The sequence below is a fragment of the Polypterus senegalus genome, chromosome 3 (assembly GCF_016835505.1).
Source record: "Polypterus senegalus isolate Bchr_013 chromosome 3, ASM1683550v1, whole genome shotgun sequence".
NCBI classification, from domain to species: domain Eukaryota; kingdom Metazoa; phylum Chordata; class Cladistia; order Polypteriformes; family Polypteridae; genus Polypterus; species Polypterus senegalus.
Window position 1 is genome coordinate 275,538,793 of NC_053156.1, and position 20,944 is coordinate 275,559,736.

General features: G+C 39.6%; 1 protein-coding gene across 2 annotated transcripts in view; it reads left to right on the plus strand.

Moving 5' to 3' along the window:
• The window catches only part of LOC120526185 (hematopoietic progenitor cell antigen CD34-like), an 81,862-nt gene that overhangs the window by 25,849 nt on the left and 35,069 nt on the right, over positions 1–20,944 (plus strand). Inside the window, exon 2 of one of the 2 annotated variants that reach the window (XM_039749215.1) lies at positions 16,939–17,106. In XM_039749215.1, the coding sequence (XP_039605149.1) occupies positions 16,939–17,106 (168 nt within the window). Of the gene's footprint in view, positions 1–16,920; positions 17,107–20,944 lie in introns of both variants that reach the window. The other variant, XM_039749214.1, reaches the window with a different exon arrangement.

The following is a 20,944-nucleotide window of genomic DNA, read 5'->3' on the forward strand; positions in this document are numbered from 1 at the left end:
GTGCCAATTCTGCCACCAACAGGCTGGAGGGCCCACATGCAGATTAACGTCATACCCAGGACGGAGCAATTGCAGGTGAAGGGCCTTGCTCAAGGGCCCAACAGAGCAGAGACCCTTTTGGCATTTTATGGGATTCGGCAACCTTCCAATTGCCAGTGCAGATCCCTAGCCTCAGAGCCACCACTCCGCCCAAGGTGTGTCTACTATAAAATCTTATCTGTGTCTTCAGACATGTTCACATAGTCCTTAAAAACCTTATCTTCAATAAAGGGCACCACATTTATAGCCTAAGATAAATTTAAACTAGTAAACCTCCCATTACTGCCCAGAGTGTTTCAATACTGTCTATGGGTGTAACAGACAGACACCAGTAATGGTACACAATTTGAACAAAACGTTTCTTCTGAGAGCCTCAATTTCTTTGTCTAAATTGTAGTTATGCTTAAAAATATCCACAAACTGCTGAGCTAGAGAATGCTAAAGGTAAGATAAAAATCAGCTACTGCAAATGAAATCTCTTTTTAAACTCAAGTGCAGTGGATGAGTAAAACTGAGTTTTCATTACAGTATTTAAAAATGATGCTCATTTTATGATGGAGTTATTTTTTTAAATTGTGATTACAAAGAGAAAAGGATGGCATTTTTAGTGGCACAGCAAAGTATTTTGAAATCTTCAATTAGCGTCATGGGAAGAAGTAACGAGATGTACCGCAGAGTTCTCATTAATTGAAAACTTGGTAAGGGAACACATTTGGAGGAGAATAGAAAGGACACACTGCTGTTAGCACCTAAAACTGCAAATGAAAGAAAAGGCAAACTTACTGACCTGTAAAAGCGTTTCAGCTCGAATGCACATTCACTTTTTTAATTAGCACACTGGAGGAAGTGCCACATGCATACAGTATTTACTTTGAATTGTTTTCTTTGGTAAGATTCTTGTTTTCTTGCCCATGGTGTTTATCAGTATAAAAGATAACTCCAGCCAGTCACACAATGTGATTATTTTGAAATGCATAAAAAAAAAAACACATATAAGAGGAGCTGGAGTCAGATACACACAAAAAAAGACAAAAAACATGATTGTGCAACAGTTCATACAAACGTCAGGATTTATAAATGAATACTTAATGGGAGGAACATGCGTATTTTTATGGTAATTCTGACCCACGCGTACACAACATTTGGTAGGAAATGGGAAATGACGACACCCATGATAAAGTGGGGAAATGCAGCCAAACCAACTAAAGACAAATCAGGCGTATAATTCATCTCACAGAGCCGTTATCATAGTATGCGTTGATATGGCAAATGCATTAAACCTGAAAAGTGATGGATATGATATCCACACTGTATTTTATTTCCTTTTTAAGATGGCCAATGCTGTGCATTTGCATTGAAGCATTTTATTGGTGTGACGATCATATAGCAATAACTAAACAAAGTTAAGGATAAAATCTTTTCCTCAGAGCAGTGCAGTCATATCATCATCAAATCACATTGAAGAATAGCAATCAGAATTTTCTGAAATGATTTATAGTCCAAGTCCTTGATTTTTGTGCTTGATGACGGGCCTGATCTTTAAATAATTGTTTGGTTGAGTCATGAAGGAGAAGTCTCCTGAGGCAGGTGTGTCCCAACTGTATTAAACTGATGTTCGACCGGCGGTTCTTTGTCACGCATAGGGAGCTAAGAAGTGAATTAGCTTTTGAGACCACCACCTTGCATTGAAGAAAATTGATTGTGATCTCTTGATTTACAACAAGCTAAAGCTCATTTTTCCAAACCACAGTTGGCCAGATCAGCGTGAACTCGTAGCTTTGTATTCAGAAGAGGGCTGATATTCACAGATTGCTGCTTAAATGACTTACTATATCATTCCCTTTGCTGGAGTGATTGAGTGTGGGTGTGTGGGTGAATAGGCAGCGTCATAGATTAGCATCCCATCTACGTTTTATTCATGCTTTGAGCAATGACGCTTGGATAGGCTTTGGCTGGATAAGCACGTTCATTAAATGGATGGCTGGATAAAAATAGCAAAGATTTATAATTCATGAACTTTATCGATAAAAAGGCGAGTGAATTGTCAATAGCTACAAAAAATATTAACAAAACAGTAAATAGTTTGTAGACTAGAGAAAGCAGACTGCTACTACTGTGAGAAAACACTACCACAAATAATTTTCCAGGACCAGAGATTATTTTCTCCAGAGTTAATATAGCGTTTGCCAAATTAGTTAAAGTCAAAAGTGGGGTTCCTCATAGGCCTGTCTGGGGAGGCTACTTTTTGAAATTGACACCAATGAAACACAAAGTGTAACTGACCAATCAAGTAAATGTATAGAAAATACTAAATGCATTAACTTTTAGATTAAGAGTTAGCAAAACTACAAGTAATCCTGATCTAAGTGCAGATTTGGACAGATATATGACAAGCTATTAGAAGATTACTAAAATTTTGATGAGAACAGGCCATTCAGCCCAGCAAAGATTGCCAGTCCTATCCTCCTGATTTTCTAAAATAGCATCAAGTTGACTTTTGAAGGTCCCTAAAGATCTACTGTCTACAACACTACTTGGTAACTTATTCAATGAGTTTATGGTTCTCTGTGTAAAGAATAAACTTCCTAATGTTTGTGTGAAATTTGTTATTAACAAGTTTTCAACTGTGTCCCCGTGTTCTTGATGAACTCATTTTAAAGTAACTGTTTCAATCCACTGGACTAACTATTTTCGTAATATTAAAAATGTCAATCATGTCTCCTCTTAACCTGTCTGTTTATACTGAAAAAGTCTCCTTCAACCTTTCCTTATAGCTGATATCTCTAAATATCTCTAGTCCCTACATCAAGCTAATCACTCTTCTCTGGACATTTTCTAGTGCTGCTATGTCTTTTTTGTAGCCTGGAGACCAAAACTATATGCAATACTCCAGGTGACTCCTCACTAGTGTGTTATATACAGTAACGTAAGAAAAAACCTCCTTACATTTGTACTCTCCACTTTGTGCTACATACTGTAACCTAACCTTCTGTTAGCCTTCTTGATCACTTCTGAACACTGTGTCGAAGGTGCAGTGACAAGTTCACCATGACTCCTAGATCTTTCTCATGAAGGTTACTTTCACGTTCCAGACCTTCCACTGTTCATTCAAATCTAACATTTGTACTTCCTATGTGTAAATCCTTACATTTTCCTATATTAATTGTCACCTGCCACAAAGTTATGTTTAAGTCTTACATACACTATGCTAAGTACAAATATTTGGTCTAGAAGTAAAAAGTACATGTTATGGACATGAACGTCCTCGTAGACTCATCACTGTCCACGTCCAGGCATTTTATGAACACAGTATACTCTTACACATGCTGGTTCTTTAATGGCTCTATATGGATCTTTACCTCATAGAACTACTGCTTGTCAAAACACCATTTCATCCTGGGAAGTGTTCTTTGAATAAGAAGTTGGTTCTTTGTGCTTTGAAAAACTTCCTAATATGTAGGAAAAAAACAAAATCTTTAATGTATGGTAGGTCTACAGGACACTAACAGATTAAGAAAACTTGGACTTAGCCCTGTGTTTCTGGACCCGTGAAGTAAGAGTCCTTTAAAATTATGAGCCATCACAAACCTGTTACCATCTATTCATGATTATGTACTGTATGGAGCCTGTTACAGATCTAAATATCCTTAATGTGGATGAGACTTTCTGGAACTAAAAATGGTTCCCCTATGGCAGTGATGGCGAACCATTTAGAAACCAAGTGCCCAAACTGCAATCCAAAACCCACTTATTTATCGCAAAGTGCCAACATGGCAATTTAACCTGAATACCACCTAAAACTGAACACCAGCATAACCAAGGAGCTGGTGGTGGATTTTAGGAGGCCCAGGCCCCTCATGGACCCCGTGATCATCAGAGGTGAGTGTGTGCAGAGGGTGCAGACCTATAAATACCTGGGAGTGCAGCTGGATGATAAATTGGACTGGACTGCCAATACTGATGCTCTGTCTGTCTGTCTATCTACTGAGCTTTTAGTTTAAAAAAGCAACTCATACATTAACATCTTTTGTCTTTAAAGAAAAACATAATAACAGCTTTCAATGATACAAACAACTTTTTGTTGAAAGGTAAAAGTTTGCATTCGGTATGCTTTTGAACAATTAATGTGCTTTTTGCTGTTGTATGCATGCTGATAATTTGTCTAACCTTGGCTCATACTTTGTAAGCTTGAGAGCAACACATGCAGCACTCAGGTCATCTGTTAGTCTGTTTCTGGTGTCAGATTTGATTTAATTCAAAGCTGAAAACAGCTGCACACAAGCATAAGATGTTCCAAACAAAGTAAGGAAAGCAATCTCAAGTGCCTTCATTGACTTAAGATTATTTGGCAGAGAATTCCACACTTTAAGGATTTCATTTTCATAACTAACTGTGCTGTCCTTTGTCATCCCTTCGATCCTCTCAAGTGTTTCACGCAGGTCTTCCCTATTAAGCTCCGCCCCCAAAGCTTCCATTATATATTACGGGTCGGGATCAGGTGTGGCGATTAGCAACTCCCGGCAATAATTACAGATGCGGACGACTCCTCACCTGTGCGCTTAAGCGAGGACTGCCCGCATCACAAAGCTCCCGGAAACCGCTCCGGCCACTCTACCATAACCCCCTTTAAGCCGCGAGTGCGGCAATTATCTGTTAAAACTGGCCTTTTCAATTTTGAGCTGTGGACCCGCTATACCACATCCCCTCCAACCCCACCACGGGAATCACAGACTCAAAAGGCTGCAGTCCGTGCCGCACCCTCAAGCAGCATGTGTGCCGCCCGCCTTACCCCAGACAGGAGAGGAAGGACGCGCTCCCATTGGGCTGCTGGGCAGAGGGGCGGGTGATGTGAGAAAAGTCCTCCGCGCGTGAAGAGGGGGAGCGGTGAGGGGAGCAGCCCGGCCCCGCATTCCTCTGGCTTTATAGTAACGAACTCTGTGCTCGGGCGACGGCGCGCGTGCCCACTGAGAGGGCTCTGAGTGCCCCCTTTGGCACGCGTGCCATAGGTTCGCCACCACTGCCCTATGGCATTGCTCTGAAAAACCATTCTGGCACCTTTTATTTTTAGGAGTGTAGGTTGTTGGTTTACACAGTTACCACAATGTGTCAGGGTCTTCTTAACAGCATCATAGGCCGCAAGGCAACTTAGTGCACTGGGGTACCATAGGCATCAGAAACATTGTGGCCCCCCGGCCAGTGCCTATATGTTAAGATGGCCCTGAGTGTGTGGAGTTTAAAAAGATTACAATCCTGGAATTCTTCGTGTTGTTTTGATTTCATTATTAACACAAGGACATACAAACATTAGATCAAGACACAGCACGGCAAGTAGACCTATTATATGACTGTGGGGGGTGAGGTATGAAAAAAGATTTAAGAAGTTAAGCATATTCATATCACACAAATGAGAATTTCAAAAGGTACATGACATTACTGCTTCAAATTATACAGGAGGTTGACAGGGCAACTGCCAGCTGTTTCTTTAAAATCAATTTTTCAACAAGAACACTGGGCTAGGAGTGGATACTGGAACCAAGAAAATTTCCCACAAAGATTATGAAGCATTTGTTCCTGTAGAGGACAATTCATAAATGGAACAAATTACCAAATAGCTGACAGTAGTATCTTTGGGGACCTTACAATCTCAGCTTAACTTTTGTAAACAGTAATTGAACTGGATGACAAAGTACAGCATGCTGGGCTTAATAGCCAGTTGTCATGAGATTTTTTTTTTTCATTTTTATTTTTTTACAGGCTACAAAAAGCTTTATGAAAGTATTCCAGAATATTATACATAAATAACATTAAGGATATCAATATGAGTTCATGTCCATTTGTGCAAAAATCAGATAGATATAAATGTAGTTTGTGTAGTGGAAGAAACTTTCCTCTGTTTTCAAAGAAGCTATGCACAAGACCAGATGAAAAGGCAGGACGGTTCTTTACTCGCACATAGATATACACAAATGTTTCAGTCCATGGAGTGAGAAATCATTATTACAATTCATTCCCTTTTATCATTTTCTATTACCATTACCTTGTCTAATACATCATGTCATCTGACTCTTAATATGAAGAATTCTAACATCTTAGCCAATCGACTACAGCCGCCAGTAACTTTGTATACATGTAGATTCTTCCATTATTCTAAACCTGACTTCGTTAATAGGGGTGTCCTACAGGTTTTCCCAATGATTTTATCCCTGCTTCATAGTAGGGGTGTTTCGGCTTTCTCACTAGTTTGCTCTCACTTTTTAAGAGGGCGTTCATTGCACATCTACTTCATTTTAACCTTAGTGACTACCTTGGTGGCTTCTATAGATGAGGCAAAAGCCCCACATGCCCAAGCTTTAAGCCGCATTTACTTAACCCTTTAGTTTCTTATGCTTTTAATAATTCATTGTTACAACTTCATTTAAATTTAAAAAATTGTCATGCATTGATTAAAGATATTTGATTAAAATTCTATATTAGCTTTAAAAAAATGCCAAAGGAAAACATATTGCACTCTGAAACACAATCTGGGACCATAAAAAAACATGACTGGACAGCTTGTCACTGAAAAAGAGAGCACTCCTGAAACTCACTGCGCCTTCCACTCCAACTATTTAAAGAAGACAGATGGAAAGCCAGGCCCTCATTACTCAAGTGACTGAAATACAGTATTGAATTGTCACAAATGTCAAAACATAAAAGTCTTGTTTCAGTATAGAGCCAACCTGATATAAAAATGAAGGTATACTTTTTTGGGAAAGGGCAGCATTTTCTTATGGTGGTTAGCAGTGCTGCCTCACAAATCCAGCATCTTGAGTTTGAATTCTCTGTCCATTCCTTACCCACATGGATTGTGCATGTTTCCCTAATGTGCACCTAGACAGTGTACAGGAGAGACCTAGAAAGCTAATAGGATGTTAGGTTATGATGAGGCATGCAGTATAAGTCTAGGGAGGTTATGCTTAAATTACATAACTCACTAGTGGGGCCTTACCTGGAGTACAGTGTTCAGTCTCCATATTATAAAAATACATAGCAGTGCTACAAAAAGTCCGGAGACGAGTGGAGTGACAAGGCTGATTCCAGGACTGAGAGGAATGAGCTACAGTATAAGTAAAGACTGAAGCAAGTTATACCTTTTCAGTTTATATAAATGGAGATTAAGAGGGGACATGACTGAAGTGTTCGAAATTATGAAAGGAATTAGTACAGTGTATACCAGGAGTTAATTTAAAAGAAATTCTTCAACAAGAACACAGAGGCTCGATTTGAAAATTGTTAAAAGACAAATAACGCACAAATGTCAGAAAGGTTTTATTCACGCAAAGATAGATGGATGGATAGATAGATAGATAGATAGATAGATAGATAGATAGATAGATAGATAGATAGATAGATAGATAGATAGATCTGAGAGGAAAGGCACTATATGATAGATAGATAGATAGATAGATAGATAGATAGATAGATAGATAGATAGATAGATAGATAGATAGATAGATAGATCTCCAGAATTAAATTTTGCTTTTTACAGAGGCTCATTAAATAAATAAACAGATAAATACACAGACACACTATGGTCTGAAAAAACATGAAAATGACTAAAAAAAAAAAAAATGAAAATGAAAAAGAAAGAAACCTCTGACTTGGCTGTCCCAGTCCCAATGAGGCCTTATGCAGACGTATTGCTGTTTGTATAAAGGAGCCCCCGTAGTGTTTCTTCACATACTTCTGCTGAATGATTTGTTAGCTCAAAGTCCTCAGTGTTAGTGTGCCACAGAGAGGATGTGCAGCATTGCTCATAATGGCACTCAGTTTTGTCTTCATTCTCGCCTCCTCTATTACCGCCAGGTGGCCCAGAATGTGTCCCATAAGTGAGCTTGCCCTTTTAATTAGTTTGGTGATTCGGTGAGTCTTTCTTGAAGCAATGTTACCACTGTGTAGAAAGCCATACTGGCCTCCACAGAGCTATAGAAATTGTGAAGGATGTCACTATCCACATTAAAGGACAACAATGTCCAATGAAAAAAAGACCCTTCTCTGTCCTTTCTTATATAGTTCCTCTATGTTATGAGACCAGTCTAACGCGTCATTGATGTCGCCTCCCAATTACTTGAAGGAATGCACCACCTCTACATCTGTAGAAACTCTTTGGTGCGGCAAAAGTCAATAAGCAGTTAGCGGCGTGTTCTCATCACACCTTTTGGGATGTTGTAGTGTTGTAACATCTTTGTTGGTCCTTCTTTTCCTCCGATATCTAAAAGACACACATGTACGATTGACTGGCGATTTTAAATTGGCACAGTATGAGAGAGAGTGTATGTGTTTGGATCCTATGACAGACTGATGCCCTATCCAAGGCTGGTATCTGCCTTGTGCCCAGTGCTGCTGGTGTAAGCTCCAGGCCCAACAATCCTGAATTCAGAATGACCTGATGATTTATGAGATATACGGGAAAGTCACTGTGTGAAAAACAAACTTGGAACAGCAAAGGAGGTGTTTTATATTGTAACTTTACTCTGAACGAGAACTGCCATATGTATTTGCAAAAGTTTAACTGGATTTATGTCTTACCTATATTGATATTCTATACTGGTATACTGCTGCTGTAAAGGGAATTCACAGATTCTTCATCCACACTTACAAGCATCACCTATAGCATTATACTGCAGTATCTACTGCTTTCTGGAAATGCTACAACACATACACCAAAAGCCTATAACATTTGAACTGGAGCTCCAGCATTTATACTGGAGTTTTACCTCTTCCATGATGGAAGTTTAACATATTTTTTTCTTTCATTCTCCCACTTCTTTACTTTTCTTTCTGTTTCCATATTAGCATCACATGCCTTGTTGAAAATTATCAGAGACAAAAGTATACAGAAACTCAAAGACAGGCAGGCGTCCTCCCTTAAAATGGCTCAGCTCACTTGATATTTGTTCCCTGATTGACTAAGCAACTGTGAAGTCTTTTGCTCTCACTGGTAAACTATAAAAACCTGAGAGGGCGAAGTAAAGTGTAAGCCAGCACTGCCCATGTCACACCAAATTATACACAACTTGTTACATTGGTGATGCTTTTGAAATGAAAGACATCAATATTCATTTTTTTGTGTAATTAAAAAATGTATGCGAATTCTTTGACATTTTGGTGAATAAAGTGCTATTAAAGGTTAGGATCTAATCTCTTTTACACTAAAAAAACTATAATGTTTTTAAATGTTACTTATCCCATGTCGTTTTTAGTGATGGTTGAGAAAAACGTTTAATCTTACATTCTGGAGATAACAAACTTTCTAGTACAAAGGGGCATCTACAGCAAACAATATAAAAATGTCCATCAAAAAAATCTCAAAAGTCCATGCCACTAACCCAAAGGGTTTGAAATCCATTGTTACTGGTGGCTTGGACAACTTTTGCATGAAGCAACACATTAGCCACGAGACAAAAATCAGATTGTGAGTCCATCACATGGCCCACTCATGCACAAATGGACACTTACACTCACACATGGACAATATAAAATCTCCAGCTAACCCACACAATTTGAGGGATGTGTGTGGAAAACCTGAAAACTCCACAAAGTCACAGTAAGAATGTATAGACTAAGGATTTGAACACAGGACAATGGACCTATAAGGAAGCAGCACTAATCACGCTTATTATTATTATTCACATTAAAAGGTGCAAGGCTTACTAGCCAAATATGAATCTATGTCTGTTTTTCAAAATCTGCTTATTTAAATATTGGGCGATTGGGAATCTACAACATCAAGCATAAGGCAGGAAACAACTCTCAGGAAGGTGCCAATCCATTACTCAAGGGACGTGTCCATACCTACCTTACCAGGCCCATGTAAAGTTTGCAGGCAGCTTGTATGTTCTCCCTGTCTATGTGGTGGTTTCTCCTGGTAATCTGATTCCCCTCCCTACCAACAGAAAATAACTTACTTATAGTAATCTGGGACTCATAATCGAGACAGCTTTAATACTTTTGTTCATTAAAAAAGTTCCCTTCCAACTTCATAAAAGTAAAATAATGATAAAAACAAGACTTTGAAGCATAAATCTGTCTGGCAGTCAGTAGCAGAAGTTGCTATACTTGATGAGTGTAGTTGTAATATCTTGGGAACATCATGGAAGCCTGCAAGGTTGCCAGCAACCTCTAGTTCAAATTAAAATTGGCCTGAGGCAAAGAAGTGCACTAGGCCCCATTAAATAAAAAGTTTCTACACACATACTTTAGAAAGAATGGCAGGGATGGAAACTACAACAGACGGAGCATAGTTTCAAATAATCTTAGTGCTTCCTGCAAAGACCTCTCTTTTATGCAGGAAGATCCAGTGATATCATTGAAGTGTATACAGGATACAAAGCAAAATGGTGCAGGCCTGGTGAGGGAAGATTAAACTACTGTGATGGGAGAGCATTACGCTCACTTCCTTCTTTATGTGAACCCACCAAAAGACTCACTTTCCTGGTTCTAAAAATGGCATTATTTTAATAAGAATTGAAACTCCCACTCAGAGCCCATTTCTAAATCTGTGTGACCCCCAGATTAGACTGAAGCACAAGTTCACGTTTTAAAAGAGATTCTGTGATTAAAAATTGAGATGAAATAGAAAACTAGGAGGCACCAGGGCTAAAAATGTTCCTGTGAACTTGGTTGAGTGTAATACGCTGGATTACTATGAAATGCCCAGTCCTTCTGGAATGTTCTGTTGGCCTATTCTGGATGAGGCATGTATTGATCCTGACACTCACATACTGCAAAAACAAGGATTTAAGAGAATTTCACAACTGACAGTCTACAAAAATGTCTCTCAAACACATCACTGTGGAACTAGTCATCATAAAAAAAACAATACTCCGGAAGATTACAAAAGGCAAGCCAAACATTTCCCAAAGATTGAAAAAAGTTAACAGGAAAACAACATTAATCAGCATCCTTTGTGTTGTTATGGCGGGGGGTGCCAACCACCTTAACAGCTCTCACGCTCATGACTGCGGGTGTGCTACTCTCAGGTTATGCGTGCTTGGTGGTTTCCTCTTCACAATGACTCCTTGAAAATAGAGGAAAGAGGATGAGGGGGTGGGAGGTATACAGAGTGAAAGGAAGATTTAACTAACCTCCGGGTTTTTGATTCCCAGGGGTGGGTTGTTTCCTCCTTGCTAGACAGTCGGGAAAACGACAGTCCTCTCTCCTTACAACAGTGTAAGGGTGAAAATTAGCACTGCAAGAGAGTGAACAAATAAAATGAGGCATCTAATAGAAGCACCCATGAGTAAGGAATGAGAGTCAGAGGAGAAAGGTTAGATGCATGTGTTGGAGGTTATGCCCAAACAAATAGTAGACAACAGCCCAGATATCTCTCTTTAGTCTGAACGGCCAATGTACTGAGCTACTCTGAGACATACTGGCAGGAAATATGTAAGATTGATGTGGACTGAAAAGCATCTGTCACTTATCACCAGAATTGACAGAAAACTACTTTATTTCCATATTGCTATCCAATCCAAAAGTTTCAACCTGCTGTTCATGGATTTCCAGATACCCATTCCTCCCAGGTGATGTAGGAAACTGTTGCCTGTTTTCTGACTTATTTTCCTGTTATTTAAATTTAAACATTTTGACATTACTATGTAATAAAGAAGGGCAGCATGGTGGCGCAGTGGTAGCGCTGCTGCCTTGTAGTTAGGAGACCCGGGTTCGCTTCCCGGGTCCTCCCTGCATGGTTCTCCCCGTGTCTGCGTGGGTTTCCTCCCACAGTCCAAAGACATGCAGGTTAGGTGGATTGGCGATTCTAAATTGGGCTTGGTGTGTGGGTGTGTTTGTGTGTGTCCTGCGGTGGGTTGGTACCCTGCCCAGGATGGGTCCCTGTGTTGGCTGGGATTGGCTCCAGCAGACCCCCATGACCCTGTGTTCAGATTCAACGGTTTGGAAGATGGATGTAATAAAGATGGAATTTTATTCTCCATAGTCTCTAATCTTCAACCAATCAATACATAGACACCACTACGTTTTAATGTAAAAATGCAGACATTAGTCTTCATTTCCGCCTTTTGTCCACAATCCCCTGGCGGTTTTAACCTCCAAAAATGGAAACTTTTAAAAATTCTCTCCAGAGCTGTATACCTCTGAATAGCCGGATCAAGATCGTAAGGTGGACAAGTGGAAACATAGGCTTTTCAAAAGGCCGACTCTAACTGCACTCTGATATGCTTGTGCTTATTATATAATCCTTCTCTGATTGGTTCCTGCTCATTACAACCTCACATTCCCTGATTGCTCATCCTTCATGGAAGAAAACAAAACAGACATAGAGGAGTTGTTTTCCATGGTACTTGTTGTGTTGCTTACTTGAATGCATTTAAATTGTGTTTTGTACAGTTTGAATGCTGCATATATGTACAAAGACAGATAATTTAGCAGTCATTACAGTTTTTTAGAACAATCTGGATAAAAACAGGCCATTTAGTCCAACAAAGCTCTCCAGTCCTATCCGCTTAATCCTCCCAAAAAGTCCTACTGTCTATCACACTACTTGTTAACTTATTCCATATGCCAGTAGTCATCACACCACTGCCATAGTTTGTTTTAATAATTAAATCTTAACAATTAATTTTTGTAATATTTGTACTACTACTGTACTTTGAGTTCCTGGGTAATTTTTTTTTAATTAGATGATGCCTTTGAATTACATGTCTCTAAAATCAACTCAACGTAACTGGTATTTTGTCTCACTGTAAAATTGATGTGAGACTAATACCAAGCTGCCTTAAAAGGGAGGTTGAATCATTTGTAAAGAAGTTTCTTTCAGTTTGTTTGCACCTTGTTTCTCTCCTGCCTCCATTTTATTGCATGACAACAGAATGAATAAATCACATATAGGAGAGAACTAGACTATGATAGGATCAAGCAGAAACAAACTCACAATAATCTTAATTGCTCTGACAAGTTGTGAATATGAAAGGCACCTTACAACAGATAAGAATAGATGTTATAGTATGGTGACTACAGAATAACTTGTGCTAGTGATATTTAGTAGGCAGCTTTGTGACAAGGCACTGGACAAACCAGATGGATGGAACATGAACGATTCATCAGCATTTCTTTACCTGTTAATGCTACAGAGAAAATGTGTCCTAACAATCCCTCCAGTGACTTCCTTAACATATAAATACTGGAGAGAGAGAGAGAGAGATTGATAGGGCACATTCCCCTTTAGCATTAATGGGAGAATGTCTCATTAGTTGAGGTTTGTATTTTCAATAGTTTGGGGGTAAAAATTAGCTAACACCCCACTGACAAAAAAATGATACTATTTTCATAAGTCTCATTTTGATAAGAAAAAAGCTCTCTTGGCTTCTACGCAAACTTCATTTTATAGTTAAAGTAGGAGCAACGGGTCATTCTAGATGTATGGAAGACCCTGCCCTGCCTGTGCCCGTTTACTTTGCCCATAGTGGTGAAAGATCCTTTACCTGTGTTTAGCATTAACGTTATAGGAAAGCCAGTGGTATAGGAAATATGGGCTGTTGCCTAGTCTGTGTCACCATGGCAGGGCTGTAAAGAAAGTGCAGCTACTCGTGTCATTAAGCTGAAACGCTGGGAGGGCACTGGTAGACCCAGAATGGTGAAACTTATGATCCCACAGCACTGTACTTAAAGGGCTGCTTAAGAAGATAGCTGCATATCTGCCAGCCCATAAGTGACCACTATGGAAGTCGATATAACAGATGTAGGCTCTGTGTCCAGTGAAAAGATGAGTCAATCATGTCTAGTTTGCCATCACTATCTTCTTCCGGATGAGGCTGTCTCTATGGTTGAAGATGCACACACTTTTCAGTTCTCTGAAGAACTTCCACAGCAACCTACCTTGTTAAAAATAATCTGAGCCATAAAGCGTTACCCACAGACGACACAGGGCTGATCTCTTGGGAAGCTAAACTAAGTTTATTTTGAGAAGAAACCTGAGCACTGAGTAAAATAGTAAAAACGTGCATGATGAGCGCTTAAAACCAACACAAATCAGAGCAAACCACAAAGGCACACTGAGAACTTGAAAGTTGCAGTCCATCTGATAACAGTTCTTTGCTTTATCAATCCAGCCCTGTTGAATCAACATGACATTTAGGTTCCGCTTAAAATAAAGTGCTGCATTATTTTAGCAACAGGGATTTCCTGTAGGGCATAAGGTCATTTCTGGCGCTTGACCTCCCTTCATTACACAAGTAAGACATTTACCCAAAATCATGTTGTTCTACTTTTACAGACCAAATGACCTCAGCGGGTGAGCACATTTTTATAAGTGGGAGTTTGGTCAGGCTGTGGTGTGCATTGTTATAACTCAAAGACAGACCGCACTAACATTCCTGACCTCATTCCCAACCCCTGCCACACGTCACTAAAATCAAATTATTGAGGTATCCTGTAATTAGTTTCAAGACGCTTAACTCTAACAGTTTACTGTGGGACATGACTGTTAGACCATCTTCAAAGACTTTGACAAATATTTCATACACTTACCAAGGGTCGGCTGGCAGGTCTCAAAATTTAGGAGCATTTAACAGATGAATGCCACAAAATCACAGAGGCCGCAGGAGCAGAGGGTGTTTCAGATCACATATGGCTTGGCTGTGGGACAGAAAAAGAAAAGAATTTCACAGCGTAGTGGGAAGAATGGCAGCAGACGTTGACAGGCTCTGCAGCAACACCTTTGACCAAGATGGAGGTCACACTATGACGTGAAAGGGATGCCCTCACAGACACTATCCTGCCACTTTCACCCAAGCTATGCACTCGACGGTATCTCCCAAATTCCCAGGTACATGACAGCTTTCATTTACACGTCTATTTAAATTAGAAATGTGCTCTTTCATTGCAGAAACAGGAGCTGAAAAGCAAAACTACTCAGAAAGCAGACTGATAAAAAATAGTGGGGTCACCCTCCAAGTATGTTGGTATGCTTTGATTACTTTGAAGTAAAAAGAAAACTCATGATTACTTATTAACATTAAAACAAATTGCTGAAGTATTAATGGGGAAGCAGAACAGTGTAATTTTACTTTAGAGTATGTGCACTGGATGTTGGAGGGCTGCTTTAGTTTACTGAAGTCAAGAGACCAGTTTTGACAGAGGTCAGTCCCCCCAATTGCAAAAAGATGAAAAGCATGAAAATACTGAGTTTGTGAATATTCTCCATTCAACTACAGTATCTCTTATTTAGTCCTGCTTTTTCCAACACAAGGCCTCATGAGAGCTGGAACTTTACGCAAGCTGCATTAGGAAAACCACAGGAATCAGGGATACTGGTCTGTAACAGGGCACACTCACTTCCCACCACAAAGCATCAATTAATATTAAACTAGCTGTAACAACACATCCTGCCATGCGTGGATAAGAGGCTGTAAAATTGGACGGCTGCACAGGACTTAATGCAGTAAGCACAAAGGAAAGATGAGAAAATTATAAAATATGAGGGTAATTATCCATCCATTTTCCAACCCGCTGAATCCGAACACAGGGTCATGGGGGTCTGCTGGAGCCAATCCCAGCCACAAGGCAGAAACCAATCCTGGGCAGGGTGCCAACCCACCACTGGACACACACAAACACCAATTTAGAATCGCCAATCCACCTAACCTGCATGTCTTTGGACTGTGGGAGGAAACTGGAGTACCCGGAGGAAACCCACACAGACACGGGGAGAACATGCAAACGCCACACACGGAGGACCCGGGAAGCGAACTCAGGTCTCCTAACTGCGAGGCAGCAGCGCTACCACTGCGCCACCATGCCACCCTGAGGGTAATTAGAAAAGGCAATTTGAAAATTATGGGGTTACTGCAACAGGTAGAAGCTGATGCAATACAACTTGTTCACGATGGCTTATGGGTAGTTCAAACACACACAGTGCAGAGCTCTGCCATTAGTGTAGCTGAAGCAAAGGTCAAATGAACATTGACACTCTGCTGAGGGATTGCACCATTGTTGAACAACACACCACAGTCAGATTTCTTTGGGCAAAAGGAGTGCAACCTGTTATAATTCACTGAAGGATACTGGCTTGTGCAGATCAGTAAGTTCTTTTGGTACCGATCTTGCACAAACTTTACAGTAGCCCAAGTCACGATGGCATGTGCAGATCCATGGCTGATGTCCAAAACTGCAGCAACAGTAGATCATGTAATCTGTCAGTCTTCTCTGATGAAAGCATTCGCCATGTTGATATGCGCTAGTGTGTGCAATGTTGATGGCCAACCAGATCGAGCAATTCAACATGAAAATGAAATCAAGTATTTATTTCAGCATTTTAAATGTTCAGAGAGCAGTAACATCATGAAGCGAATGTATTCTGTGTGGCGATCACTCCTCTCAGTGCAGGAGGAAGTCAGTTTAAGAAGCATGTAGCGATTAACAACTGGGTCGGGGAGCACTTAATATGAAGCATTTAATCTGCTACATTAGTTACGATAGGGTTTGAGAAAAACTACTAAATCAAACATTGATTCTAAGATGAAGTTAAACTAGAGAGATAAAAAACAAGTATAAATGTCAACTTTAATCTCAACATAAACAGCAGAGAATAAAGTGGAAATATCGACTTTAATCTCAACATAAACAGCAAGATTTCAACTTTTTTCTCGACATACACTTTTTTTTTGTATTTTTTTTCTTCTCCATTACCCTAATATGCTTCCATAAATACCTGCTTATATTACTATGTATATTATTATTATTCCCACAGTATTATAAACATTTATTGCCAAAAATTTTCAATGGTTATTTTAACAGTTTGATCACTAAAGGTTGCTATGTTCTGTCTTTGTATTCTGTGAGAGTTTTAGTGGTATTAACAGCAGTATTTGATTCTCTTAACAGATCATGTGTTTTCTTCAGATAACATCCAAACCACTGTTATCCCTCCAGCTTCTGCAGAAAATTCAATTAGCCCATCTAGTGCGCTAGTCATCACAACCCTGAAGGAAAAAAGTCCAGCATCTACCACAGAAACAACAACAGTTCCGGCTAAATCAGAAAGCATGGTTAGCAAAACTGGGTCCACAGGTGAATATCTTTTTTTGTTATTTTAGATTAAGACCCTTATACTGTTCACCACTCCTCTTGTATGATACTACAGTCCATCAGTTTAAATGTGGCCTCTTGAAAGGTTTTGGAAAAGAATATAAGGAGTGCAGACCCAGTGGTAAATTAGGTGTAATGTACTGTACTCCTCCTTAACACATAACCATATACACGTTGGCTGTGGATGTGACCTAATAATGCAACAATCAAGCTGCAGCTTTCAAGGCACAATCAGCAGACACTACTGTCAAAATGCCAGCAGGGAGGCCATACTCTTGATGACCCTTCTTGCAACCGAGCACTCATTTAGAAGGACTACAGTGCCCACATATGCCTGTGAGGTTTCACTTAGTGATGATGCCTAGCTGTCTTAATTAACTGCTTCAAATCCAGTTCTTTGGAATGTTTTTAAATAGCAAAGCAAAGTTTCAGCTAAACGTCCACCTGATTGGTGCAAAACATTCTTACATATTTGTTATTTATTTATTTTTTGTGAATTGATATCTAATGTATAGGGTGGTCCAGATCTAATTATGCAATTTTCATTACGCTATAACTTATTAAGTTTATTACATAGAAAATCACCCGAAAAATCCCAGACCATCGAGAAGCGTGAGAAATGACGACATGAAGAATCGTCTTCGAGCCAAATTAGAATCGTCCCCACATAAATCAAAGTCATCCAGACGATCTGGATCTGCATAATTAGATCTGGACCACCCTGTATAATGTGGCTCCATTGTGAATGAAATGTGGATGTGATGCTACAAATCAAGAAAAAGCTTGGTCACAGAGCAGGACTTGAGATTAGCTACTTATGAATAAAGAAGTCCCTTATGCACAAAAGAAGGGTGGTGATCAGGGCTGTGGACTCGGTGCACAAAATCTTTGATGTCAGCTCTGACTCTACAACAACAACAACATTTATTTATATAGCACATTTTCATACAAACAGTAGCTCAAAGTGCTTTACATATTAAAGAATAGAAAAATGAAAGACACAATTATAAAACAAAATAAATCAACATTAACATCGAATAAGAGTAAGGTTCAATGGCCAGGGGGGACAGAAAAAACAAAAAAAAACTCCAGACGGCTGGAGAAAAAAATAAAATCTGTAGGGATTCCAGACCATGAGACCTCCCAGTCCCCTCTGGGCATTCTACCTACCATTCTACCTCTAGCTTCTAAATTTATGGTACCAATAACTCCGATTCCATCTCCTGAATTTCTGGTACCACCGACTCCTCTGTTTATAGTTAGACTGTTATATTTACTACAGTATGTTGATTGAAAGCACACAACATACAAGATACAAAACAATTCATTACTGATGGCGTGACTCATCAGGCTACTTTTTATTACCCTAACCTGCTAAAGTTTGGGTTTTAAAGCTGTAGCAATGCTGTTGTGGCTTACAAACACTAAGGAACATTAAGCATAACAATAAACTTACAAAATTAAAAAAACAGAAGCTATATTTTTATCCAAAGTCGGGTTAGATAATGACTGACATGACTGGAAGAACAAATAGTTGAATTAAATCAGCATATGTAATCATGCTTTTTGCTGATAACCTTGTGTTGAGTATCACCAGAAAAGATGAAGTGGAGAGAAGGTTTGAAGAATGGAGAAGGGCTTTGGAAGACAGAGAGTTTGAAGATACGTAGGAAGAAGACAAAATATATGAGGTTTAATGATGAGGTTGAAGTAGTATGGACATGTGATGAGGAGAGACAATGAATATGTGGGCAAAAGAGTGATGGGAATGGAAGTACAGTACAGGTGAAAATAAAATGAAGGAGGCCAAAGCAGAGGTGGATGGACGAAGTAAAAGAACATCTGAATGAAAAGGGTTTGACTGGCGAGGAAGTGCAGGACCGAGCAGTTGGGAAAAGGCTGATCAAGCACATTAACAGAAGTTGGAAAAGATGAAGAAGAATCAGCATACATGAAATTGGAAATAGGAACACATTATATTAGAATTTACATTTAGTCATAGAGTCAGAGTTGGTACATTTTTACTGACGCCAACTCCATAGCTCTGATGGTAATATCACACCTGTCGCATCCATCCATCCTTTGAAACCACCTTAATAACATTACAAACAGAGGGAACAGCTAAATGAAAACGCTTTGCTATCTCCTTGTAGCCTTCTCCTGCTTTGTGAGTACCAATTATTTCATTTTTCAGAGAGTGCTAGGCAGCTGCTTTGAGGAGCCGATAGCTGATGATTGTTGAGACAAGGTTTGAGGAGTCAGAGAATTTAAACAGCTTTAAAATTTGAATCACCTGGGATTTTCTAACAATGACTGTAAACAGGCCATAGCCCTAAAGAGGTAATAAAGGTCTGAGACCTTGGGAAAAGTTATCTGAGACCTCAGATGCAGTATCTTAGGGGGCCCAAAATTTTGCATAGTGCTCCTTTCCTTTTTTCACTGCACAATTGTAAAAAAATAAAAACAATACAGTAATCATGCATAAAATGCAGAAAAAAATGTGTTATCTTTAACTTTATGCCTTTTGGTGATCAGTTTCATCTTCTGCTCACTTAACTATTCACAGTAACAGACATTTTAAGCAGGGGAGCCCAAACTTTTCTGTAGTAGTGAAACAGGACAGCAAGGAGGGCCCGGCCCGGCTCCCTATTCCTGATGTCATGCTTCCCTTTCCCCTTGGCCTGCAGCCTCTGTCTCGGATTAGCACGAATATATCGACCCTGCAAGCGAATTATGATTCTTAGCGTGATGAGACAAGTTGCAAAATCAACCAGAATGATCAAGCAAATTACAGTAAAAAAAAACCCGATCTAAATCCATGAAGTAGTCATCTCATGAAAAGCGGACAGACAGACAAACGTTGGATTTTATACATATAGAGATGTATGTATGTATGTGTGTGTGTATATACACACTATATATATATGATGCTTTGCATAAGTCAATTGGAAAGTTGATCTTAGTGCCAGTCTTTGGCGGTTGCAGAGTAGTGTAGATGGTAGCCTGTCAGAATACGCAACTTCTAGTCAGAAGGTATGTCACATTTGCCAACTTCAGTTCACAAATCTCATTGATTGCTGGCCCATGTCAGTTTATCCAACTGAAAAATCACTTGACATGTCGAATTTAGCAAATGTGTGCGAAATGATGTTCCAGCACATATGTGGTTGCCCCGTTTTCCTATAGCCAATAAAGTGCTGCCAGATGGAGTAGGTGTTGTATGAATGGTTAACAGGCATGGAGATTTCAGACGCAATCTCTGTCCTTTTTGAGTTTATCCATTCTGTCATGGAAAATAAAACATTAGGCATCAGACAGACAAGCTTCTCTTCTGTGAGCTCCAAAACACGCATTATCCTTATTCCTCATTGCTGCGTTATATGCATTATCGTTCCTTATTGGTTGTCAACTCTCATGTCTACCCCTATAGCTAAAGACAAATCAAACTTGTTAAGTTAAAATGTATTCGATTACCCTTTTCAGCAGGTAACATGGCTAGTACAAACAGTATATACTTCTGTGCAGAAAAGACCTGAGAGAGATAAAGATAAAACTCAGCTAATGTCACCAGGAAGTGTTCAGAAGTGGTGTCTGCATTGCTGAGAATAGGAGTTCTCCTATTAGCTCCTACTGTAGCAGACTACTTTGGAGACTGACGTTGCACAGTGTTCAGAAATGGGTCTCTGCACAACTTACTTTTCCTATTAGCTCACGCTGCAAGGCAGTCACTTCTGAGCCAGAAGCTACAGCCGCCCGACTCATAACCAGCAGATCACCACCGTGCAAATCTTTGAGCCGAGATGCTTCATGGTGCGAGTCT